The following is a 26,842-nucleotide window of genomic DNA, read 5'->3' on the forward strand; positions in this document are numbered from 1 at the left end:
TTGTCGAAGGTCACATAGCAGACATGTGGCAGAGCTGTGATTAGAACCCAGGTCCTTCTGACTCCCAGGGTCATGTTCTATCCACTAGTGGGGAGTCATCAATTACTCAGGTTAACCTGGGAATGTGTCTACCAATTTTGTTATAGTGTACTCTCCCAAGTGCTTAGTACAGTGCTCTGCACAAAGTAGGTGCTCAATATATACCAATATATACTGATGAAATCCTGACCCCGTTCTGCCCGGGAAGGAGTTCCTGCCACTTCATGGAAGAGGATCCCTTCCCACCTGGCAGTTCCTCAGAGCTGGCAGGGCAGGAACAGGTCACAGACACTAACAAGGCAGGCTCAGGGACCTCCTGTCCTGCACAAACACCCTTCCAGCACAACCCAAGCCTTACTTTTCACTGAGACGCCGTCCCAGACTAAGCCCCACTTTTTCTCATCTCCCAGTCCTTTCTGCATCACCCTGACTTGCTCTCCTCCCCACACCCCTCCAACCCCACGGCAATTATGTATATATCTATAATTTTATTTTTTGTATTGATGTCTCCCCTCCTCTAGACTGTGAGCTCGTTGTGGGCAGAGAATGTCACTGTTTATTGTTGTATTGTACTTTCTCAAGCGTTTAGTGCAGTGCTCCGCACAAAGTAAGTGCTTAATAAAATGATTGAATGCATGAATGAATTTCCCATGGGGTGGGGAGGGATGCTGTCTTGCTCCAAACTGGAGAGAGCTGGACATGTTTCTCTGATGATGTCACTGCAACTCCCACAGAACAGGGTGAGTGGCCATCGGTCCTCCACAGATGGGTCCACATGGTGAAAGAAGCAGGGGCATGCCGCTGTTGCCCATGTCAAGCTATGTGGGCACTGCCCTCTCACATCCCTGGAACCAGGGAAAGGGAAGAAAAGAGAGGGAGGGAATGGAATGGGAAGAATCTAATTTCTGTCGAGGCTGATTTGTCCCACTGCTCCTTCCTTTCTCTCCCTTCCTTTTTCTTTCCTTTCCCTCCCCTCTGGTAGCAACAGCTGTTGCTCTGAAGCAGCCAAGAGGCACAGTGACACCATTACACTGAGTCAAATGCAATGTGATGCAATGAAGTTACATGATTCCTGGGCCCCAGTGGGAACGTGTTTAATCCAGATAATGAAGGGGTTTTTTGGAGGGAGGATGTTGAGCCCATTGTTCTCCATATTCATTAAAGATGAAATAAGAGGAAATGAGCTTTAAAAAGACCAGGACAGATTTCAATTGTTACAATAGGAAGATCTTATCGATTCAGAGTGATAAAGCCCTGGACTAGAAGACTGAGATAATTTCATCACTGGAGATCTTTAAAGGAAGAACAAACATCCATCTACCCAGGATTGCTTATTATTTTCTTGGTCAGAGGTAGAAAGTTGGACTGGATGAGCTCTCAAGGGGCTGTCTTTATTTTTATTACACTATTTTATCACTCTATATTCTTCATATAGGATGCAAATGCAGCATAGATTATGGCATCTTACAGAGTCCAGAGGAATAAATAGCTGAATAAACCACCCAAGAAACAGAATAGGAATAGTCCCTATGGCAGATCTGGTCAAGAATTTCTAATGTTTACCATTCTGCTGCCCTGCATCTAAGCACGGACCCGGCAACAGCAGACACAGAATATATGAAATATGAAAAAGACTCTCATTTCATGACTAGATTCTAGCTAGGAAGTTTCAATAGCAGCAGAGAATGAGAATAGGTTCAATTACCAAAATAATCCTTCTCTCCTCCCATTCCCTGTCTGCAGCCTTGCTATCTGTGTTATATAGAAAAACTGATTAAGGTCACAACACTTTCTGCTTTCAATGCGTCTTTTGACAGGAGGATGAATTACACCATTGTGTCACTTCCTGTTTTTGTTGCAATATCCTTCAGCAGTATCTTTCTCATCACCATGTCACAGTAACAAAGCAACTATAGATACTGGGTGGCTACTTACTACCCTGATTTGCTGAGCACTAAAACTGTTTAAGTCAGCGGCAATCACATGGCTATCACTGGAGAAAATGCCAATCAAAGGTTAGGGATAGAAACTGGAGTAAGAAGATAGAACAGTTACAGAAGAACCCTTGGATCTCAATTCCTTTTTAAGTTTTTCTTACATATATAGTGATGTTAATATACTATGAGAGAATGAGTCTTCTTTATTCCAAAGGTGATTGTCAAATACTATGTGCTATGGTGCTAAGTGAGAAGCCTCATGGGCTAGTGGACATAACACAGGCCTGGGAATTAGAGGATCTGGGTTCTAATCCCAACTCCACCACTTGTCTACTGTGTGACCTTGGGCAAATCACTTAACTTCTCTTGTGCCTCAGGTACCTCATCTATAAAATGAAGATTAAGCCTGTGAGTCTTATGTTGGACAGGAACTGTGTCCATCCTGATTCTCTATATCTACCCCAGCGCTTAGTACAGTGCCTGGCACACTGTAAGTACTCAGATACCATAAAAACATGATGGGATGGATATAATCAGATTGGACACTGTCCCTATCTCCCTGGGGTTCAATCTTAAAAACAGGGAGAGCAGGTATCTTATCCTCCTTTTAGAAATGAAGATAATAATAATTATGGTATTTGTTAAGCATTTACTATGTGCCAAGCACTGTTCTAAGCGCTGGGGTAGATACAAGGAAATCAGGTTGTCCCATGTGGGGCTCATAGTTTTACTCCCCACTTTACAGATGAGGTAACTGAGGCACAGAGAAGTTAAGCAACTTGCCTAAGGTCACACAGCAGACAAGTGATGAAGCCGGGATTAGAACCCACATCTTCTGACTCCCAAGCCCATGCTCTTGCACTAAGCCACAGTACAGAGAAGTCACATGACAGCAGGACAGTCGGAGAGCTGTAATTAGAACTCAGGTCCTCTGGTTCCTAGTTCTAGGTTCTTTCCACTCTACCACACTGCCTCCCGGCATTTGATTTTCTGCAATCTTTTATCATTTTGCCTTTTTATACCCCCTTCCATTCTAATTCTTTCCTACCAGTTCATGAGGAAGATATGACAGCTTCAAAATCACAGAACCTAAAAAAAGTTAGAGCAATACCGTTACTTGCTATAACCAATCATAAAAATCCTGTTTCTTCATCCTGGGAGAAAGAAACGGATTAGAGAACAATGGCCTGCTTAATTCACTCCCAGGATGAAATCTATAATGGAGATGGGCTACGCCACATATTTAACTCCTTTTCAATACCCCATATGGACAGTGATCTCTTGATCCTCTAGCAATGCTGCAAAGGGGAAAGTGCCAAAATCCAATATTCTGTCATAATAAAATTCTTATTGGTCATGAAAAGACAAATACAAGATTCACTCCTGTCTGCTCTATTGAAAAAGTAAAAGTTTTCTACACTATGTATCTGTACAATTTCTGTTTCCAAGTTGGGAAATAAATTACTGTAGTATTTCCACAGAATTCTAAAGCTGTGATACCATGTAACAGTAAATTAGTCATCTATTTCCATCAGCTACATAGCTATGGTTGTTATATTGTTCTCTCTCCCTCCCTCCAGGCTCGTGTCTCCTCCTGCCTTCAGGACATCTCCATCTGGATGTCTGCCTGCCATCTAAAACTCAACATGTCCAAGACTGACCTCCTTTTCTTCCCTCCCAAACCCTGCCTTTTCCCTGACTTTCCTGTCACTGTACATGGCACTACCATCCTTCCCATCTCACAAGCCTACAACCTTGGTGTCATCCTCGACTCCGCTCTCTCGTTCACCCCTCACATCCAATCCGCCACCAAAACCTGTCGGTCTCACCTCTGCAATATCACCAAGATCCACCCTTTCCTCTCCATCCAAACCACTACCTTGCTGGTTCAATCTCTCATCCTATCCTGACTGGATTACTGCATCAGCCTCCTCTCTGATCTCCCATCTTCTTGTCTCTCCCCACTTCAGTCTATACTTCACTCTGCTGCCCAGATTATCTTTGTGCAGAAATGCTCTGGGCACAGTGCTCCCCTCCTCAAAAATCTCCAGTGGCTGCCTGTCAACCAACGAATAAAGCAAAAACTCCTCACTCTTGGCTTCAAGGCTGCCCATCACCTCACCCCCTCCTACCTCACCTCCCTTCTCTCCTTCTACAGCCCAGGCTGCACCCTCCACTCCTCTGCCGCTAACCTCCTCACTGTACCTCGTTCTCGCCTGTCCTGCCGTCGACCACCGGCCTACATCCTTCCCCTGGCCTGGAATGCCCTCCCTCCACACATCTGCCAAGATAGCTCTCTTTCTCCCTTCAAAGCTCTCCTGAGAGCTCACCTCCTCTACAAGGCATTCCCAGACAAAGCCCCCTTTTTTCTCTCCTCCTCCCCATCCCCCCCGCCCTACTTCCTTTCCCTCCCCACAGCACCTGTATATATATTTGTACAGATTAATTACTCTATTTTACTTCTACATATTTACTATTTATTTTGTTAATGATGTGCATATAGCTTTAATTCTATTTATTCTGACTATTTTGACACCTGTCTACATGTTCTGTTTTGTTGTCTGTCTCCCCCTTCTAGACTATGAGCCCATTATTGGGTAGGGACCGTCTCTATATGTTGCTGACCTGTGCTCCCCAAGCACTTAGTACACTGCTCTGCACACAGTAACTGCTCAATAAATATGACTGAATGAATGAATAAATATTGTTATATTGTACTCTCCCAAGGGCTTAGTACCGCTCTCTGCACACAGTAAGTGCTCAAAAAATATGATTGATGGACTGACTGATGAACCAACTTAGAGTAGTAGTAGTAATAGTATTTATGAAACACTGTGTGCAGAGCACTGTACTATGCACTGGGAGAGTATACCTGGAAATTAGACATGCTCCCTGTCCCTCATGGGCTCATTCATTCATTCTCTCAATCGTATTTATTGAGCACTTACTGTGTGCTTAGCACTGTACTAAGCGCTTGGGAGAATACAATATAACAATAAAGGACACATTCCCTGCCCACAACAAGCTTAAAGTCTAGAGGGGCTCATAATCTAAAAGCTACAGAGACAACCAGGAAAACAGGTTAAAAAAATGTATGTCATTTTATTGGTTTTTCAGTCGTTTATGAAATTCAAATAGAACTTGAAGGAATTTCATGGAAGGAATTTCATGGAAATAAATTGTTACATAATTTTTATTCTTCCTAATGACTGTCTATTCATTTAAGTCTACATTTTGTTTCTGATTCAAATAGTTATCGTTGAGCAATAGTAAACATCAAAAGGCAAGACAAGAAGAAGGAAGCCAGACTATCAGGAAGAAATATCTCAGCTGTAAAATGGGGATTAAGACTTTGAGCTCTATGTGGGACATGGACTACGTCTAAGCTGATTACCTTGTATCTACCCCAGTGTTTGGTACAGTGTCTGGTACATAACTTACCAAATACCATAAGAAAAGCTCAGTTTAGAATAGAGACAATCTGACTGTTGAAGCCAATCACAGGGAACGTGTCTGTTATATTGCTATATTGTACTCTCCGAAGTGCTTAATAAATACAGTGCTCTGCACCCAATAAGCACTCAATAGATACAACTGACTGACTGACGCACTGCATTTCATTACCTCTATAAACAAAAAAAGAACAAAGACTTCAGTGGGGTATTGCTGGCTGACAGAAAACCCTGACACAAATATAAGAAATCCGTATTCTATGGAAAAATGACGAAGAAAGCTTTTTTTTTTTTCAGCAAGGACCCTGGATTTCACCCTGGAAATCTGGCAGCTTCTGGCAGCTACATTGTCTCCTACTATTGCAATCCAATGTTACGCTTTTGGGATATTCCTGCAGGGAGAAGGAATTTGAATATATTCACCTAGGTGGTTCTAAATCATGTCATCCTGTTGTGCAACAAGAAACAGCTGTCTTGCTTCCTTCCCAGGGACAGCTGCATTTCAGACTTGTCAATCAATCAATCAATCAATCATATTTATTGAGCGCTTACTATGTGCAGAGCACTGTATTAAGCGCTTGGGAAGTACAAATTGGCAACATATAGAGACAGTCCCTACCCAACATTGGGCTCACAGTCTAAAAGCGGGAGACAGAGAAAAAAACAAAACAAAACCAAACATACTAACAAAATAAAATAAATAGAATAGATATGTACAAGTAAAATAAATAAATAGAGTAATAAATATGTACAAACATATATACATATATACAGGCGCTGTGGGGAAGGGAAGGAGGTAAGATGGGGGGGATGGAGAGGGGGACGAGGGGGAGTCATTTAGATCCAGTGCTTCTTGGGGCTATAGCCTGAAATACTTTGACATCTTTGAAGATTCCAAACACAACCAAAAGTTGTCATTGCAAATACCTAAACAGTTTATAAAGCCACCGCATCACACTGAGAGGATTGTGTCTTTTCTACGATTCTTTCAATATTTATTAGACAGTAACAACTCGATTATTAATCAAATGCTAAGTTGACAAATCACCACTGCCCAGATCGAAACAATATGATTAAATGTGCTGTCACATCTTCCTTTGGCAGCTCAAGTTCTCAGTGAGGGCAACAAAACACGAGCAAAACTAGTCCAGCTACACACACACACACACACACAACTGAGAGGCAGAGTTTAAATAGGCTCCTATAATTAGATGTCCCAGAAGCCATTAAACATCTGGAAAAAGCTCATCAGGTTATTAGTAACTTCACTAGACCTTTCAATAAAACCTTCATTTATATGCAGACATAAAGCCCCAGACAGAAGCTTGACACTATTGCCAAAAAAATGAAAATTAGACAACATAACAACCAATTGTTCAAAAGACGACATATTAAAATGGAAAGGAGATATACTCACTACAAAAGAGACATGCTTACAAATATAAAACACAGCAGTCACTGGAAATGCCATATTAAGACAAGCATATTATGTCTCCAGAGGCTATGATAAGCATATTTAACAGTCACATCTTCAGCTCCACAAATGAAATATGACAGCCATGTCAACAGATTTATATTTACATGTTTAAAGAACTGCTAGGCTGACCTCCCAGGGCTTGCGTTTAAGAAAGTTGAACTATAGGAGACCTACAGTGAACAAGTTTTCACATTATAGGGGACTGCAATATCACAAAATTCCAAGTTAATAAATTATTACTAAGCACTATGTGCAGAGTACTATAATAATAATTATTATGGTATTTGTTAAGCACTTACTATGTGCCAAGCACTGTTCTAAGCACTGGGGGGATACAAGGAAATCAGGTTGTCCCCCATGGGGCTCACAGTCTTAATCCCCATTTGACAGATGAGGTAACAGGCACAGAGAAGTTAAAGTGACTTGCCCAAAGTCATACAGCTGACAAGTGGCGGAGTCGGGATTAGAACCCAGGACCTCTGATTCCCAGGCCTGGGCTCTTTCCACTGAGCCATGCTGCTTCTCTAAGCATTTGGGAAAGTGCAATACAACAGAACTAGCAAACATGATCAATCGTATTTACTAAGTGCTTACTATGTGCAGAGCACTGTACTGCTACATTATGGAAGAGTCACACTCTAGTACTCTTTCATTGTGATGCCACATAATACGCACAGGCTATTTCTTCTGATGGCACATTATGCTGTAACCAGAAAAGCTCACATTGTCAGATGAGTGTTTCCTAATACTCTTTCAACGTTCTAGCCAAAATTCATAGTGAAAACACACTTTGTGGGAGAATTTGATACACCTAATGGCAAAAATGTGTAACCTTTACTCTTTAGAGCTCCTTACCATTGGCTTCAAAATGCTCAACCTGTCCCCTTCTATAAATCAATGGTAACTACTGAGCACTTACTATGTGCAGAGCATTATACTAAGCATTTCAGAGAGAACAATACAACAAAATTAGTGGATATATTCCCTGATCATCATGAGCTTACAGTCTAGAGAGTCTGCAGTCGACCTTACCTCGCTGATTTCCTAGTACAACCCAGCCCACACAGTTGGCTTCTCTAGTGACAGCTTGCTCACTGGGGCTTGCTCTCATTTATCTCACTGCCAACTCCTTTCCCACATCCTCCCTCTGACCTGGAACTCCCTTTCCCGAAGGTAAGGGGATGGGTGGGCAACCGGAGGTTCTTGAAGAGTGGGGAAAGGCTGACATTTTTTAGAAAACTGGTCTGGGCAACAGAAGTATAGATTGGAATGAGGAAAAACAGAAAGCAGGGAGGTCAATGAGGAGGCTGATGCAGAAGTCAAAGCAGGTGCTTCTCAGTCAGCCAATTTTATTTATTGAGCACTTACTGTGGGCAGAGCAATGTACTAAGCGCTTGGGAGAGTACAATGCAACAATATAACGGACACATTCCCTGCCCACCGTGACCTTACAGTCTACAGTCTAGTGCTTGGATCACTCAATCACCTGGCCCCCTCCTACCTCACAACTCTCCTACTACAACCCAGCCTGCACACTTCACTCCTCCAATACCAACTTACTTACTGTACCTCGGTCTCTATCTTGCTGCCAACCTCTTGCCCATATTCTGCCTCCAGCTCAAAACACCCTCCCCTTTCATATCCGATAGACGATTACTCTCCCCACCTTCAAAGCCTTAGTGAAGGCACATCTCCTCCAAAAGGCCTTCCCTGAATAAGTCCTCATTTCCTCTTTTCCCACTCCCTTCTGCATCAGTCTGACTTGCTGCTCCCTTTATTCACCATCCCTGCCTCCAGCCCCACAGCATTTATGTACATAGCCGTAATTTATTTATATTAATGTCTGTCTCCCTCTCTAGACTGTAAGCTCATTGTGGACAGGGAATGTGTCTTTTATGTTGTACTCTTCCAAGCACTTAGTATAGTGCCCTGCACATAGGAAGCACTTAATAGATATAATTTATTGATTGATCAGTATTTAGCAGTTTGGACAGAGAGGAAAGGATTTTAGCGATGTGGCAAATACAGAACTGACAGGATTTGGTGACAGACTGAATATGTGGGTTGAATGAGACAGATGAGTCGAGGATAATGCCAAGGTTATAGGCTTGTGAGACAAGGAGGGTAGCATTGTCAAAAGCGTAGACATTTAACACTGATTTATTAACTATGTGCACTTTAATTTGTCTTCACTATTTACTTATCCATATTTTCATATTTTTTCTACTACCAGCTGTATCTTTGCTACTCTTTCTGCTCCTACAGTTTGTAATATTTTATATCTACCTGCCTTCTCCCAGAGACTGACAGCTCCATGAGTGGTGACTGTATCTTCTATGTCTATTGTATGCTCCCAATCATCTAATACAGAAATAATAATACTCTAAAACATTAGTTGTAAATAATCCCACAGAATGCCCAACATGTACCCTCATTGGTTCTATATCCTAATACTTTTAATTCTAAAACTGGAAATAATTACTTTAGAGAACAAAAGTTGGATTTGTTGCATCATTAGGAATGAAACACTAGAACAAATGTTTAATTTCTGAGCCATTTCAAACAAAAAAGCTATACTTCTGAAGACGTGAAATCTAAAGACAAATCCCATTTACTGCAATGTGTGAACAGCACTGTAGCTCTCCACTCAGGAAAAAAAATCATATGAAAAGAACCTAAGTAAGCAAAGAACTTTATAAAAGTAAATGGACACGGCATCTGCTTTAATTTATTCAATGTTTTCAGGGCCTTGTTACTATATATACCAGTACATTTCATACCACATGAACTTTTAGAAATCTAATCATATGAACAGAAGCTAAAAATGACCTTAAGGGGGAATGTGGGTAACAATGAAATTTTTAAATATGATGTGATTCCTTGTCAAGCGACCACTATATGTTCTTTTCTCTTTTTCCCTAGCCTGAAGGAATAGCTGGAGGATATTTTCACTGATTTGTCCACTGAATTACCTTGGGTCTGTTGATAATCTGGAGAGCTGCATGAAGAATTTGAAAGGCAAAAGGGAGCTTCTGATGACAAACTGGGATTTAAAGATTTCACTTGTTTGGGGATTACATTTAGCCCTTGGACTGAAATCAAACAATCTTAGAATTTAGAAGTCTTGCAAAGCAGCTGTTAACATAGAAAAAATGATTAAAACCATATGTTTGCAGTGCACTGCATGTTTCCACTCAGCACACTGTGGAATAAATTATAAAGTAGCATTACATCCTATATCAAACACAAAATTACTCAATATTTTTAGTGTACTGGAAAGATAGGACAAACTTGCTTCCCAATAATAATTATGGCATTTGTAAGTGCTTACTATATGTCAAGTACTGTACTAAGTCCTGGGACACATAAAAGATATCAGGTTAGACACAGTTTCTGACCCACAGGGGCCTTTAAGCGGGAGGGAGATCAGATATTGAATCCCCATTTTGTAGATGAAGAAACTGAGGCACAGATAAGTTAATGATTTGCCCATGGTCACCAGCAGGTAGGTAGCAGAGCCAGAATTGAAACCCAGATCATCTGACTCCCAATCCAGTACTCTTTCCAGAGGACATTGCTAAAATAGATGAAAGCAATCAATCAGTTGGATTTATTGAGTGCTTAATGCATGCAGAGCCCTGTACTAGAGACTGTAAAAGACCAAACTACCTAAATGAACAGTGTGGATATATGTGTGTGTTTTTACAAACATGCATGAAATTATATTTTATGTTTAAAGATAATGATAGCAAAGTTTTTTTTCCTCTAGTAGCCATAGTAATAACAGTATTTATTGTGTGTTCACTAACAGCAGTGTACTGGCTAAGCACTCTGTAAAGTCCAACAAAAGGACAATATCCGTTCCTTGCCCAAAAGGAGCTTACACTCTAATGTCTCACTCTAATGGAGGAGACATACATTAAAATATTTACAAAAAATGGAATCAGAATAATTGAGTGTACAAGTGAACACGTGTTCTGTTGATGCTGGATATAAATAAATACGTGTTAGATATAACTGTTTAGTTGATATAACTCAGAATTTGGGGAATTAATTGGATAAGGCATTTTGGAGGAGGTGGGATTTTAGGAAAGCTTTGTAGGTTGAAAGGACTGAGGTCTAGCAGACCCATGTGCAAATGGGACAGAAAAACAATTATAAGGGATTGACAATCCCTTCTTCCCTTGCTCACCAGAAGTATATTCTGTGGTGCCAAGGAAGCTGCACCAAAATCCAATTCCATGTTTTTATTTCATAGGGGCTGTCATTAAGTAATATAATACAACACACATAATAATAATAATAATAATAATGGCATTTATTAAGCACTTACTATGTGCAAAGCACTGTTCTAAGCACTGGGGAGGTTACAAGGCGATCAGGTTGTCCCAAGGGGGGCTCACAGTCTTCATCCCCATTTTACAGGTGAGGAAACTGAGGCCCAGAGAAGTGAAGTGACTTGCCCGAAGTCACACAGCTGAAAATTGGCAGAGCCAGGATTTGAACCCATGATCTCTGACTCCAAAGCCCGGGCTCTTTCCACTGAGCCACGCTGCTTCTCAGGGGGCGGGGGGTGTGGGGTGGGGTGAGGGGCGGTGGGGGGGCGGTTGGAGGTGCATTTGAAATATAGATTACCTTTCCTTCCTCTAGACTGTAAGCTTTTTGTGGGCTGGGAACATATCTACCAGCTGTACTGTAGCTTATTACAGTGCTCTGCACAGAGTAAATGTTTAATAAATACCGTTGATTGATTTATTGAAACCAGTATACTTTCAAAGCAAAAGACTGCAAATAACTATTGCTGTAGATTCCCATTGATTCATAAAATAAAAATATAGTCTATTTCTGAATGTTGGCAAACACTACAAATTTTAGGACTGCGCTGGAGGGAAGCGAGGCTGAACCCTTGTGCCCCCAACCCTCCCTTTACAAGCTGGTGGCCTAGAACCAAGCCAAGGGGAGGGTCGGCGATTCCCCCTCAGTCCCTCCATCCCTATATGCCAGGGACTGGACTCCTGCTTGAGGGAAGGGATGCCAGCCTCCTTGTCCCCTCCACACCTCCATGCCCTGAGGGACTAGGACGGCACCAGAGGGAGGGGACGCTGATGCTCCCAGCCCTCACCTCCCCACTCCAGGGCCTTGAGACCATGCCAAGAGGGAGGGGATGACACCCCCTCAACAACTCCTCCATGCACCGAGAGCCTTGGACTGTGCCACAAAGAAGGAACTTTTTGAACCATATTAATACCTTTCTCTCATTCCTATTCTCTAGCTCCATCCTTACAGTGATCCTTGGGGACTTCACTATCTATGTGAACGTCTCCAGTGGCCCTTCCATTGTCCACTTCCTCTAATTCCTCAACTCCAATGAGCTCCTGCTCCTCCTCACCTCACCCACTTTCCAACTTGGGCCCACATTTGATCTCATCATCTCTAGTCACTGTACAGTCCCTACCTTCCTCAATGCTGAAATTCCTCTATTTGACCATAACCTCCTCATCGGCCTTCTCTTCCAAACATCGGCTCTCCACAAATCTGTCCTCTTCCCCCACAATCTCCAATTTTCTAAAGTCATCATGCCCCATTTGATCTCCACACACAAGCTACCTTCTTTTAATGCACAAATTCATTCATTCAGTTGTATTTATTGAGAGCTTACTCTGTGCAGAGCACTGCACTAGGGGCTTGGAAAGTACAATTCAGCAACAAATAGAGACAATTCCTGCCCACAACAGGATCACAATCTAGAAATGGACCCTGAAGTTGCAAGGCCATTTTATACTGAAAAGGTTTGTGCTAATGAGGATTCAGAGGAGACTGGTATAGCCAGTTCTGAACCTAGGAACAGACTAAGACTTTACATCACCTCACTCTTGGCAAAAATTAACCAACTGGATTACTGACAAAACTACATAGAAGTAGCTCTAAAAAAAGTCTTCCTGACTTGCATGGCCATTACCATCAACAAATATTTGAGGTATTCCCTAGGCACTTGGCAGGACTTTAGGAACAGCACAGTTGGAGAGAATGCCTTTTTCTAATCCGAAATACCCACAGCCCTTCACCGTTCCCCAACTTTTAAACTCATGTAACCTGCCATGTGGTCCTGTTCCAGGAGGACTGCTTGACTTCTTCTCAGCTGGCTTTATTCTCCAGGTCTCTCCAAGGAATCCAGAGAGACCTTATCCAACTTGGCTCAGATAAGATCATAAAGTTAAGGGCTGAAGTTGAGACAGAGGTCCGTGTACCGTTTTGGCCCTAGAGTTCCTTCAAATGGATAACCCTTAATTTTAGTGCATTCATCGCTCTGAATAAATAAATCTAAGGGCATTAACTGGAATAATGGCTGCATGAACATACTGCAGGTTTAGTGGCAGGGCCGATACATTTCCAATTTAGCCAAGCAATGGCAGAGAGACGAGAGAGAGGGGAACAAAATCAATCAGTTGTATTTACTGAGCACTTGCTGTGTGTGGAACACTGCAGTAAGCACCAAGGAGAGTACAACAAAGTTGGTAGACGTGATACCTGCCCACAGTGAGCTTACGGTGAGCTACAGCCTACAGAGCTTACAGCAAACAAAACGTGGGGGTGGCTTCCGTGTGTGTACCCCACTTCCCCCAGGACCATTCTTGGAAGAGAGAAGGAGATAAACTCTTTATGACCAAATTTATGCACTTCAATTCAGATCCAGTTTCCTAGCCTTCTCAATATGAAAATAATTTCTCTGTGGCACCATTCCCATTTTTAAATTAAGCCATTAGTGTCTAGGCTGCCTATAAGGCAATGTTAAATTATGAAAAGCATTCTTACAATAATCCGTACAACACCCAACAAATGTTTTTTTTTTTTCTCTTTCAATCAAAAGGCTTGATCGGGGAGAGAGGAAATAATATATTTACTGAATGGCCTCATTTTTGACCTACTGGTTTTTTCTAATATGGTGATTTATCATTTTTCCTTAAAATACCACCCTGATTTTACAGAGATTGATGAACCAATTGTTTTAGCAATTAAACACAACAAGAGGAATAGATCCCAAATGCACTCTACTGCTGGTGTTTACATATACATCTCCAGGCCATGCCAAAGAGCACCTCAAGGCCTAATCCATTTCTTTTGGATTGCCTATAATCATTTTAAAAATAGCTTTCTGGTCTAGTGCTAACAAAGTATCTCCATATTACACACTTAAATTGAGGTTTTCCGTGCTAAACAAACCAGTGTAACAATGTGGACTTGAGAGAGCATGTGACAAAATGGCTCGAGAAGCTGCTTAATATGCATACAGTCAATCAATTAGTGGTATTTATTGAGGGCTTCCTGGGTGCCAACTTGGCAAAGCATAATACGACAGAGTTGGTAGACGTGATTCTTGTCCACAAGGAAATTACTGTCTACAGGGGAAGGCAAACATTAATAACAAGTTTACTGTCACAGAGTGTCATATAAAATGAAGGTGCCATGTCTGACTTTGGAGCAAGTCATAGAAAATGAGGGAGTAGATACAGAGGATAACTAAAGGAGTCTCTCATCTTCATCTAGAAGTTTTAAAGCCCTCACTACCCCCAACCATTGAGCTTATTTTCTTCTCCTGGACAGGGTTTGGGGCAAAGCACAGTAAAAAATTGTTTCGGGGCACAGTTAAAAGATATTTTTGGGTAAACACCCACACCCCCTTCCACTCCTCAAGGTCAATCAGCTTTGGTCTAGGGCTGAAACACAAGTTGTCAGAGTTCCTGGAGTCTGGAGTGACCTGAGGAGGTCTAATAAACCCCTTGATCTTCTGTGGTGGAGATGATTTTCAAGAGATAAGATTTCTAAAATGTACTAGACTAGGAGGTCCTTGAGAGCCAGGGACCATGTTTATACCTCATCTCATATTTCGTCTCCAGTACTTCATACAGTGCTTTGCATGTAGTGAGCACTTAATAAAGATTATTACTTCTAAGAGGTGGGGATACTGCAGGCCTTGTTGATTCTGATAGGCAATTCAAATCACCTTAACTTCCAGGAAGAGCCAGCAGGTTGAGGAATAACCACTCATCCCATTGTACAACCCGATGAAAATGAGACTGGGTTTTGAGGGACAATTAGGGACAGTGGTGATGGGGCTGTATATTATTATTAGTAGTAGTAATAATAATATTTGTTAAGCAGTTCTAGGCACTGTACTAAGGGCAGGATGGATACAAGCAAATAGGGTTAGACACAGTCCTTGTCCCACATGGGGCTCACAGTCTTAATCCCCATTTTACAGATGAGGTAACTGAAGCAAAGAGAAGTTAAGTGACTTGCCCAGGGTCACGTAGCGAACAAATGACAGGGTCAGAATTAGAACCCAGGACCCTCTGACTACGAGGCCTGTGCTCTATCCACTAGGGCACACTGCTTCTATGTGAAGTTTCTATGGGTGGGAGCCCACACACATGCAAGAGGTGTACAACAGACAGGCAACAACCTGTTATTCACTGAGGCAAACAGGTAATTACTCTTCCCACTGTGTAAATAGCAGGGTCCATCTTGTGGGCCTAAATATAGATGATCTTTTAACCTGTGATCTTCTACAGTTACAGCTATCAGCCAATCAGACTACAAACGTAAGTGTCAGTTCATCCTAAAGATCTAAACGGAGAAGGAAAAAACCCTCCCTTGACTTCATGATGCCCCATCTCCCTCCTGCCATTCTTTTCCAGACTCCTCCACTTCCTCTCCTCAACCCCCTTCAATCTGGCTTCTGCCCCCTTCTCTCCACAGAAACTGCCTTCTCTTGGGTCACCAATGTCTGTCTTTGCCAAATTCAATGGCCACTACTCCATCCTAATCCACCCAAGTAAACTCATCTTCTAAACTGTAAACTCATTGTGGGCAAGGAATATATCTGTTTATTGTTATTTTGTACTCTCCCAAGCACTTAGTATAGTGCTCTGCACACAGTAAGTGCTCAATAAATAAGATTGACTTCCTGATTAGATCCCTCAGCTTCCTGCAACCAACTCTGTTGTGTTATGGTCTCCACACAGTAAGTGCTCAATAAATATCACTCATTGGACCAGCCCCCTGTCCTCAAAACACTTTCTAATCTTGGCTTCACTGACACCATCCTCTCCTCGTTTTCCTCCTATCTCTCTGGCGGCTCCTTCTCAGTCCCTTTCGCAACCTCCTACTTTGCCTCCCACTCGCTGAGAGTGTCTCAAGGCTCAGTTCTGGGACCCCTTCAATTCTCCATCTCCATCCATTGTCTTGAAGAACTCATTCACTCCTATGGCTTCAATTATCACCTACACCCAAATGATTCCTAAATCTCCCCATCCCTGACTTCTCTCTGCAGTCTCACATTTCCTCCTGCCTCAGGAAATCTCTTCTCAGACGTAACCACTAACACCCCAAATTTAACATTCCAAAACCAAACTCATCTTCCCACCCAAACCCTGTCCTTCCACTGACTTCCCCATCATTGTACACAACACCACCATCCTTGTCTCACAAGCCCATAAACCTGACATTATCTTTGACTCATTTCTCTCATTCAACCCACATATTCAGTCTGTCAGCAAATCCTTTCATAACATCGCTTGAATCTGGCCCCTCCTTTCCATTCAAACTGGTATCAAGTTATTAATCCAAGCATTTATCCTATCCTGCCTCACCTACTGTAGCAGCCTCTTTGCATACCACCCAGTCTCCTGTCTCTTCCCACTCCAGTCCATATTTCACTCTGCTGCCCGGATCATTTTTCTAAAAATAGTCCATGCCTCCTCACTTCTCAAAAAACCTCCAATTGTGACCGCCATCTGCATCAAACAGAAACTCCTGACGATTGGCTTTAACACACTCAATCAGCTCTCCTCAACCTATCCTTGCTAAACTCTCACAAGCCAACCTGCACACATCTCTCCTCTAACACCATACTACTCACTGTACCTCGATCTCATCTGTGTTGCCCACACCCCCTTGTTCATGTCCTCCCTATATCCAGGAACTCCCTTTCCCTTCAGACTACAGGTTTCCCCATCTCCAAAAGACTTACGCACAACTTTACCCACTCAACATCACCCTTTATCACTTTATCACCCCCATCTCAGCTACACAGATCTCATCTATCTTGCCTACATCCTACCTCTGACCTGGAACACCTTCCCTCCTCAAATCCGCCAGATAATCACTCTCCTCACAACTTCTCTGGACCTATTTTCTTATCTGTAGAATGGGAACTCCAATATCTGCTCTCCATTTTACTTAGACTGTGAGTCCCACACAGGACAGGGACTTTGTCCAACCTAATTATCTTGTATCTACTCTAGTGTTCATACAGTGCTTGACACCTACTAAGTGCTTAACAAAAACCATATTAAAGAAGGAAAGAAAGGATTTTTTCACCCATTCTTGACTCAAAGAGTGCTCTACTGACTACTGTCAACTTTTTATACCAAAGCCACACCTCTGCTGTCTCTAATACGTAGCTTCTTGCACCCTACATCATCAATGGTATTATTTATTGAGCAGTTACTCTATGCAGAGCTCTGTAGTAAGCACTTGGGAGATTACAACAGAGTTGATAGACTCATTCCTTGCCCAAAATGGGAATACAGTCTAGAGGGCGAACTTACAGATACACAACTGCTTTTTACTGTCAACCTCCAAGGATCTGGGTCAAACACAGATTAACCAGTAGTGTGGAAAGTACAATACAACACAGATTAACCAGTAGTGTGGAAAGTACAATACAGCAAATAAAGAGAGACAATCCCTGCCCACAACAGACACACAGTCTAGAGGGGGCAGATGGACATCAATACAAGTAAACAGACATCAATATAAATAGAATTGCAGATACACAGGTATATACACATACCATATTGGATATAAGCAGTGTGGCTTATTGGCAAGAGCATGGGCTTGGGAGTCAGAGGACATGGGTTCTAATCCTGACTCCGCCCCTTGTCTGCTGTGTGACCTTGGGCAAGCCACTTCACTTCTCTGTGCCTCAGTTAACTCATCTGTAAAACGGGAATTAAGACTGTGAGCTGCACGTGGGAAACCTAATTACTTTGTATATATCCCAGTGCTTAGAACAGTGCTTGGCACCTAGTAAGCATTTAACAAATACCATCATTATCATTATTATTATTACCTATTCCAGTTTCCTCTAGTGCACAAATGAAAAAAGGCAGATAAAGAAAGTCAGGATTTATTCAAATAAGCAAGTAGGTCATTTTTCAAACAGCTGTAAAAAGAAAGAGTGGTTGGAGGAGTGTGAGAAGGAATCAAGGTCTTGGGGCTAATTGGATGTATGAAACACCTAAGTGCTATTCCTAGTTAGCAGAGCTCTGAGCACCTGTTGGTCAGGGACTGTGTCTTACTGATTATACTTAACAATAGAAATAATGGTATTTGTTAAGCACTTACTATGGGCCAGGGACTCTACTAAGAGCTGGGGTGGATAGGAGCAAACTGGATTGGACACAGTTCCTGTCCCAAATGGGTCTCATAGTCTCGATCTCCATTTTACAGATGAGGTAACTGAGGCCCAGAGAAGTGAAGTGACTTGCCTCAGGTCACACAGCAGACTGAGCTGGGTTTAGAACCTATGACTGTCTGACTCCCAGCCCTCTGCTTTATCCACTACACCATGCTGCCTAGTGCCAGGTAGAGCGCTTTGGCCTAAAGTAAAGCACTTAATAATTGCCAGCATTAGATTGTGAGCCCGTTGTTGGGTAGGGATAGTATCTGTTGCTGAATTGTACTTTCCAAGTGCTTAGTACAGTGCTCTGCACACAGTAAGCGCTCAATAAATACAATCGAATGAATGAATACTTGTTCTCGCTCAGCAAATAGTGTGACATTGTTGTAGCCCAGTTGTCATTTTGTTTAAAGATAACACTGCTGAAGGTGATACTGCATCCTGATACTGATACTGCTGAAGGTGTGTGTTTGCAATTTGTCCATGAAAATGCCGTGGTGCACCTTCTCTCACGGTGCCACTGTTGAATGAAGGTACAGAAGCTAATTTAGGGGCTCTGAAGAAATACCTCACAATCCCCATAAAATGAATCAATCCATGGTATTTATTGAGTGCTTATTATGTCCTTAGAAGAGTACGATACGACAGAGTTTGGTAAACATTTTCCTTGTCCAAGGCAAGCTTACACTCTAAATGAAGAGTTGGAAGCCTGATGCCAGAAATCATTCTTCATCCAAGATAGACCAAGATGGAGTTACCATTCTGGACCGACTTGCTTTCTGCAACTTCATAGTATTCTGAAGAGTTGCCACTATGTGGAACAGTGGAGGAGAGGAGGACAAGGGGTGCAAAACCTCAGGGCCATATGCAAAATCTCTTTCATCCTCCACCTGCCATCCTCAGAGGGACAGCTCACCATTGTTCCATTCCTAGGGAGGGACAGGAAGATGGCATGTACAACTTTGGTTCAGAAACAGGAAAGGATTTAAGAAATGAAATTTCCATTCTTTAATCCTTTATTCTAGCCTATGTGCGTTTGAGGAAACTTGGGTAGAGAAGAAAAGATCAATTATAGAGAGAAATAAACAGTTTATAGCTGGTGAAGAAGATGCCTGTAAGGCTTTTTGAGTAATGGGAAGGGAAGGATGTCTTGTTCTCAGAAGAATTTGGGATATGATTGAGGGTGAACGTAGACTTTAGGCTAGTAAAGAGAATTATAATAGTCTAGGAGGAACATGAGCAAAACCTGAATGAGGTAAGGGGCAAAGAGATCAGAGAGGAAGGTATGGGTACAGAAAATTCTGTGGTAAGAAAAGACATGATTTGACCATCAACTGGATACAAGTAGCATACAGGGAAAAAATGGCATCCTAAGCAATGAATTCAGTCTCATATGTTAACTTTATCTAATGTCATGGATGAGTATGCATAACAAATGTCACAAGCGAGGAAGCATGGCATTACAAATCATCAGCATGTCACTGGTTTTCCTTTAAATTTTGACTTCAAACATACTCAAAACCCATGCCTCCTTACCTCAGCTGGTATGGTGGGATCTTGACAATAGTATCTGGTCCTCCCAAAGTTTCTGCATGAAAAAAAACAGAAGACTTCAAAGGAAGAAATATATGGCTAAAGGCTAAAGCTGTTCATGGTTTGTAAGCTTCCCAGACTTAATTTATGTATCTCAAAAACCCCTCTACTAGCCGCTTTTCCCCAAGTGAGCTGGCTTGAATAACTATAGTAATAAATTGAATATACAGCCACATCACTAACCATGTCTTGACAGTCTATGACATGAAGAATGGAAGATGCTCATTCAGACAGGGACTATGCCTCCTGTTTCCTTTTTTCTGTCCCCTCTCCCAAATGTGCCTTCTAGAGTGTAAGGCACAGTACTAGGCACTGCCCTGAGCACTGCTAGGTGAGAACACAGAAAGTAACAGGAAAACAATAGCAACCCATGAGTACTTAATTCTTACTGAGACTTTGAAAAAACCTTTAGCTCAACCTTCCAGTTGGCTTTGGGCCCCATCTCCCTCCTACCCTTCCTTTCCAAACTCCTGGAGCGAGTCTTCTACACTCACTGCCTCGAATTCCTCTCCTCCAACTCTCTCCAGGACCTCCTCCAAACTGGATTCCATCCCCTCCACTCAAACCGCCCTCTCAAAGGTTACCAATGACCTCCTTCTAGCCAAATCCAATGATGACTACTCTATCCCAATCGTCTTTGACCCCTCGGCTGCCTTCGACACTGTCGGCCATCTCCTTCTCCTCAACACGCTATCCAACCTTGGCTTCACTGACTCTGTCCTCTCCTGGTTCTCCTCTTATCTCTGACCAGGGGTCAGTTCTTGGTCCCCTTCTGTTCTCCATCTATACTCACTCCCTGGGTGAACTCATTCACTCTCACGGCTTCAACTATCATCTCTCCGTGGATGATACCCAAATCTACGTCTCCTCTCCTGTTCTCTCTCCTTTCCTCCAGGCTCACATCTCCTCCTGCCTTCAGGACATCTCCACAGGATGTCCTCCTGCCACCTAGAACTCAACATGTCCAAGACTGAGCGTCTTATCTTCCCTCCCGAACCCTGTCCTCTCTCAGACTTTCCTGTCACTTACATCCTTCCCATCTCACAAGCCCGTAACCTTGGTGTCATCCTTGACTCCACTCTCTCATTCACCCCACACATCCAATCAGTCACCAAAACCTGATGGTCTCACCTTCATAACATCGCCAAGATCTGCCCTTTCCTCTCCGTCCAAACCGCTACCTTGTTAGTACAATCACTCATCATATCCCGACTGGATTACTGCATCAGCATCATTTCTGATCTCTCAACCTCCTGTCTCCCCTCACTTCAGTGGCTCAGTGGAAAAGAGCCTGGACTTTGGAGTCAGAGGTCATGGGTTCAAATCCCATCTCTGCCAATTATCAGTTGTGTGACTTTGGGCAAGTCACTTCACTTCTCTGGGCCTCAGTTACCTCATCTGTAAAATGGGGATGAAGACTGTGAGCTCCCCGTGGGACAACCTGATCACCTTGTGACCTCCCCAGGGCTTAGAACAGTGCTTTGCACATAGTAAGTGCTTAACAAATGCCATCATCATCATTATTATTATTCAGTCTATACTTTACTCTGCTGCCCAGATTATCTTTCTACAGTAGGGCTCTGGGTATGTCACCCCCATCCTCAATATCTCCAGTGGTTGCCTATCAATCTCCATATCAAGCAAAAACTCCCCAAAGCTCTCCATCATCTTACCCATTCCTACTTCACCTCCCTTCTCGCTTTCTACAGCCCAGCCCGCACACCCTGCTCCTCTGGTACTAACCTTCTCAATGTGCCTCATTCTCACCTGCCCCACCATCGACTCCTGGTCCACGTCCTACCTCTGGTCTGGAACACCCTCCCTCCTCAAATTCGCCAAACTAGCACTCTTTCCCCCTTCAAAACCCTACTAAAAGCTCACCTCCTCCAGCAGGCCTTCCTGGACTAAGCCCCCCTTTTCCTCTGCTCCCCCTCCCCATCACCCCCACTTGCTCCCTCTGCTCTTCCCCCTCCCTGCCCCTTGGCACTTGTGCATATATGTACATATTTATTATTTTATTTATTTTAATAATGATGTGCATATATCTATAATTCTATTTATCTATTTTGATGCTTTTGATGCCTGTCTACTTGTTTTGATATCAGTCTCCCCCCTTCTAGACTGTGAGCCCATTGTGGGCAGGGATTTTCTCTATTGGTTGTTGAATTGCACTTCCCTACAGTCCTGTGCTCTGCACACAGTAAGTGCTCAATAAATACAATTGAATGAATGAAAATATATGGTGTATGCAATACAGCTCCAAGCTTCAGTACCATCAGAATAGGATTTGAACTTTACCAAGATGGTAGGGTCAGAAGGTTAAACTGATTAAACTGTAAAATGAGTTTGGGGAATATGGATATTTAAATACCAACTCTTTCAACTTTGCAAATACAGAACAACAAGAGTATTTCAGGAATGTACCCTCACCAGATTAAACTTCCCCTATATTTTATTTTAACATATTTCCTAGCCAGCTGCAACCCTGCCTGAAAGGTATTTACATCTTAAATTACACCGAATGGCTATGGTGAAACAAAAATCAGCAATGTAGTTCTCCGCACCACCTTTTCTCAGTCTCCAGCATTTTAATCACCAGTTTTACCATTTTCTAGTGCATTAAAGTGCCTATGGTGGAATTGTGACCCTTTTTTTTTTTTTTTTTTGCTTATATGGCTTGAATTAATGATATTCTATTCAGGTAATCACTGTTCACAAAATTCCTTTAAAAGGTCTCAATATTTTCTAAGGTGCAAGGGTAAATATATTAAGGTAATCAAAAAAAAAAAATAAGCCATTATACTACAAGGCTTCAATACACCAAGCACTAATAATAGAAGCCTGCTAACTTCCGATTGGTGGCCTGCATACCAGCTAAGGAGTATTTTAAAAATGTCATCCTGGCTAGCAAACTGTACCTACATTTTACAGGCCCTCAGCAGAAACCTTGCTAATGACATTTTAATTTCTCCTTTCAAGGGCCAGTGCACCACGATTTTTTCCCCCTCGGCAATGACACCTGATTGGTAGGATGTAGGGCAGAGAGAGATGTCCTTTGTATTTTATATATATATTCAAATCAAATGGAAACGGACTGGTGACCAGAGTGGGAATCAATCAACGGTACTTGAGTGCTTACGGGGTGTGAAGCACTGTACTAAGCGCTTGGGAGGGAACACTACAACAGGGTTGGTGGAGATGTCCCCTGCCCACAAGGAGCTTACAGTCTAGAGGGAAAAGGAAATCCACTCTAGCTGCTATCATTCATTCAATTGTATTTATTGAGCGTTTACTGTGTGCAGAGCACTGTACTAAGCGCTTGGGAAGTACAAGTCATCAACATATAGAGCCGGTCCCTACCCAACAACGGGCTCACAGACTAGAAGGTATCCTTGGACATCTTTTTGGAGCATCATTGGCCAAAATATATTTCCTTCTCCTTATGAACCCATAACCAGTCTAGAGGCTTTGGTTTGGTTCCCCTCTTGAAGCCTCTTTCACTTCCAGTGTTTTGCTCATTCGACCATGTGGGCCTGACAGGGGGATGGCAATGCTGCCCTTGACCTCACTGGCAGTGGGACAATTTGGAAACAGTTAATTGGATTCAAAATGTCACCAGAAGCACCATGGGCCACCCACGGGGCTGCACAAAAACACGAGACTTTATGCCCTGTAAGACCCCCACCCAGTCCAGAAGCTGCTAGCACAGTGCTCTGCGCACAGTAAGTGCTCAATAAATACGAGTGACTGAATGAAGCTGCCCTGGACCGAGGAAAACCCAACCCAGTGGAGGCTGGAGCTGGGGTAGCTCCCGAGCCAGACCTTCCGCTCCTCTACAAAACAGGCATTCATTCAATCGTATTTATTGAGCGCTTACTGTGTGCAGAACACTGTACTAAGCGCTTGGGAAGTACAATTCAGCAACAAGGAGAGACATCTCTGCCCACAACTGGCTCACAGTCTCCAATACATCTTTTCCCTCCCCCTACTTTGAGTATCAATCCCATGTGGGACCTGATTATACAGCGAGGCTCAGTGGATAGAGCACAGGCCTGGGAATCAGAGGTTGTGGGTTCGAATTCCGCTTCTGCCAGTCAGCTGTGTGACTTTGGGCAAGTCACTTCACTTCTCTGTGCCTGATCTGTAAAATTGGGGATTAAAGACTGTGAGCCCCACGTGGGACAACCTGATAATCTTGTATCTACCCTAGGGCTTAGAACAGTGCGTGGCACATAGTAAGCACTTAACAAATACCGAAATTATTATTATCATTATTATACCGTGTCTACCTCTGCGCTTAATACCGTGCTGGGATATAGTCAGTACTTAACTAATATGATTGATTATTCATCATCATCATCTTTATTATTGTTGTTGTTTTATTATATATGATTGTAGAGCAGCTCGCTGGGCGATCCTGCCTCCTTCCAGCCCAACCAGGAGAGCGGCAGAAGGAGGGAGCAATCAGCAAAAGGAGGGGAGGGTTGTAAACTCTTAAAATAGCATGACCTAATCGATCAAGCCCGGGCCTGGGAAGGTCATGGATTCTAATCCCGCCTCTGCCACCCGACTGCTGTGTGGCCTTGGGCAAGTCACTTCACTGGCCCTCAGCGACCTCATATGTAAAATGGGGACTAAGGCTGGGAGCCCTAACAGGGACGGGGACTGCGTCCAACCCTTTTATTTTGCCTGGCACAGAGTAAGCACTTAAATACCATCATCTATTTGCCGATTTGTACCTCCCAGGCGCTTAGTCCAGTGCTCTGCACACAGTAAGCGCTCAATAAATACGATTGAATGAATGAATAATAATAATAATCAGTATTATTATTAATAAAGTCATCATCCTCAAAGGTATTACCTGAGCACTTAAAGTCAACAGGGAGAGCGATGAGATGTCGCAGGCATGCGTCTGCCCTCCCCGCGATATATAGTAATAATAATAATAATGATGGCATTTGTTAAGCGCTTACTATGTGTAAAGCACTGTTCTAAGAGCTGGATATATGTGATATATATGATATATATCATATTTATTTCATGAATGATGTGCATATAGCTAAAATTCTATTTATTCTGACGGTTTTGACACCTGTCTATGTGTTCTGTTTTGTTGCCTGTCTCCCCCTTCTAGACTGTGAGCCCGTTGTTGGGAAGGGACCGTCTCTGGATGTTGCCGACTTGTACTCTCCCAAGCGCTTAGTCCAGTGCTCTGCACGCAGTAAGCGCTCAATAAATACGATTGAATGAATGAATCCTCCAGGAGGCCTTCCCAGACTGAGCCCCCTCCTTCCTCTCCCCCTCTCCATCCCCCCCGTTTTACCTCCTTCCCTTCCCCATAGCACCTGTATATATGTTTGTACATATTTATTACTCTATTTATTTTACTTGTACATATCTATTCTATTTTATTTTGTTAATATGTTTGGTTTTATTCTCTGTCTCCCCCTTATAGACTGTGAGCCCACTGTTGGGTAGGGACTGTCTCTATATGTTGCCAGCTTGTACTTCCCAAGCGCTTAGTCCAGTGCTCTGCACACAGTCAGCGCTCAATAAATACGATTGATTGATTGATTGATTATATATATGCTATATATCCCCGTTCCCTCCCGGGTACCAGCGTCCCCTCGCACTGCAATCGAAGTTGTGGGCGGAGCCGAAGGGTGGCAGGTGCCCGGGCACAGGTGCCACGGCCTCTGCAGCATCCCTCCCCGGGCCCCCCGCTTACCAACGGCCCAAGTGCAGCTGTCCTTGATGGCCTTGTATTTGCTCCCGGACGCTTCTCTCTGCAGCTTCCTCAGGATCTCTTCCATCTTGCCCTTGGTGCGGGGGGCACGGGGGGCACCGGGGGACACGGGGGGCGCGGGGGAACGCCGGCTGGCAGAAGGCGAGGAGCGGAACCCCGCGGCCCCAGGCGAGTCCCGCGCCAAGGCCAGCCCCGTGCCAGCTGATCAATCAGGCAGGGCTCCATCCCCCACCCCCCGCCACCCAGGGACACGTCACACTCTTCCGCCTCCTCGCTCCCGGGACTCCTCCCATCCTCCTCCTCTCCTCCCATCCTCCTCCTCCCCCATCCTCCTCCTCCCCTCCCATCCTCCTCCCCATCCTCCTCCCCCTTCTCTCTCCTCCCTTCCCCTCCCTTCTCTCCTCTTCCTCTCCCACCCTTTTCTCCCCCTCCCCTTCCTTTCCCTGCCTTTTCTCCCTCCTCTCCCCCCTCCCTCCTCTCTCCTCCCCTGCCCCTTCTCTCTTCTCCTCTCCCCTCCCTCCTCCCTTTCCCTCCCTTCCCTCCTCTTCCTCTCCCTCCTCTCCCTCTCCCTCCCTTCTCTCCCCTCCCCTTCCCACCCCTTCCCCTCTTCTGTCCCCTCCCCACCCCTCCTTTCTCCTTCCCACCTTCCTCCCTCCCTTCTCTCCCCTCCCCTCCCCTGCCCTTCCCTCTTCTCTCCCCTCCCCTTCTCACCTCTTCCCCTCTTCCGTCCTCTCCCCACCCCTCCTTTCTCCTTCCCACCTTCCTCGCTCCCTTCTCTCCCCTCCCCTTCTCTCCCCTCCCCTGCCCTTCCCTCTTCTCTTTCCCCTCCCCACCCCTTCCCCTCTGCTGTCCCCTCCCCACTCCTCCTTTCTCCTTCCCACCTTCCTCCCTCCCTTCTCTCCCTTCCCCTTCCCACCCCTCCTTTCTCCTTCCCACCTTCCTCCCTCCCTTCTCTCCCCTCCCCTGCCCTTCCCTCTTCTCTCCCCTCCCCTTCTCACCCCTCCCCTTCTCACCCCTTCCCCTCTTCTGTCCCCTCCCCACCCCTCCTTTCTCCTTCCCACCTTCCTCCCTCCCTTCTCTCCCCTCCCCTTCTCTTCCCTCCCCTGCCCTTCCCTCTTCTCTTTCCCCTCCCCT

The 26,842-nt window shown here is 43.8% G+C and overlaps 1 protein-coding gene across 1 annotated transcript in view; it reads right to left on the reverse strand.

Annotated features, from left to right (window-relative positions):
- ARFGEF3 (ARFGEF family member 3) overlaps nt 1-25,816 on the reverse strand; it is a 146,955-nt gene extending 121,139 nt beyond the window's left edge. The window contains exons 1-2 of the mRNA XM_038741335.1: nt 25,691-25,816; nt 19,906-19,957 (exon numbers count right to left, since the gene is read on the reverse strand). Of these exons, the coding sequence (XP_038597263.1) occupies nt 19,906-19,957; nt 25,691-25,775 (137 nt within the window). The 5' untranslated portion in view covers nt 25,776-25,816. The remainder of the gene's footprint in view (nt 1-19,905; nt 19,958-25,690) is intronic.
- Nucleotides 25,817-26,842: the final 1,026 nt, after the last annotated feature.

This window comes from Tachyglossus aculeatus, chromosome 2, assembly GCF_015852505.1.
Source record: "Tachyglossus aculeatus isolate mTacAcu1 chromosome 2, mTacAcu1.pri, whole genome shotgun sequence".
Lineage (NCBI taxonomy): Eukaryota > Metazoa > Chordata > Mammalia > Monotremata > Tachyglossidae > Tachyglossus > Tachyglossus aculeatus.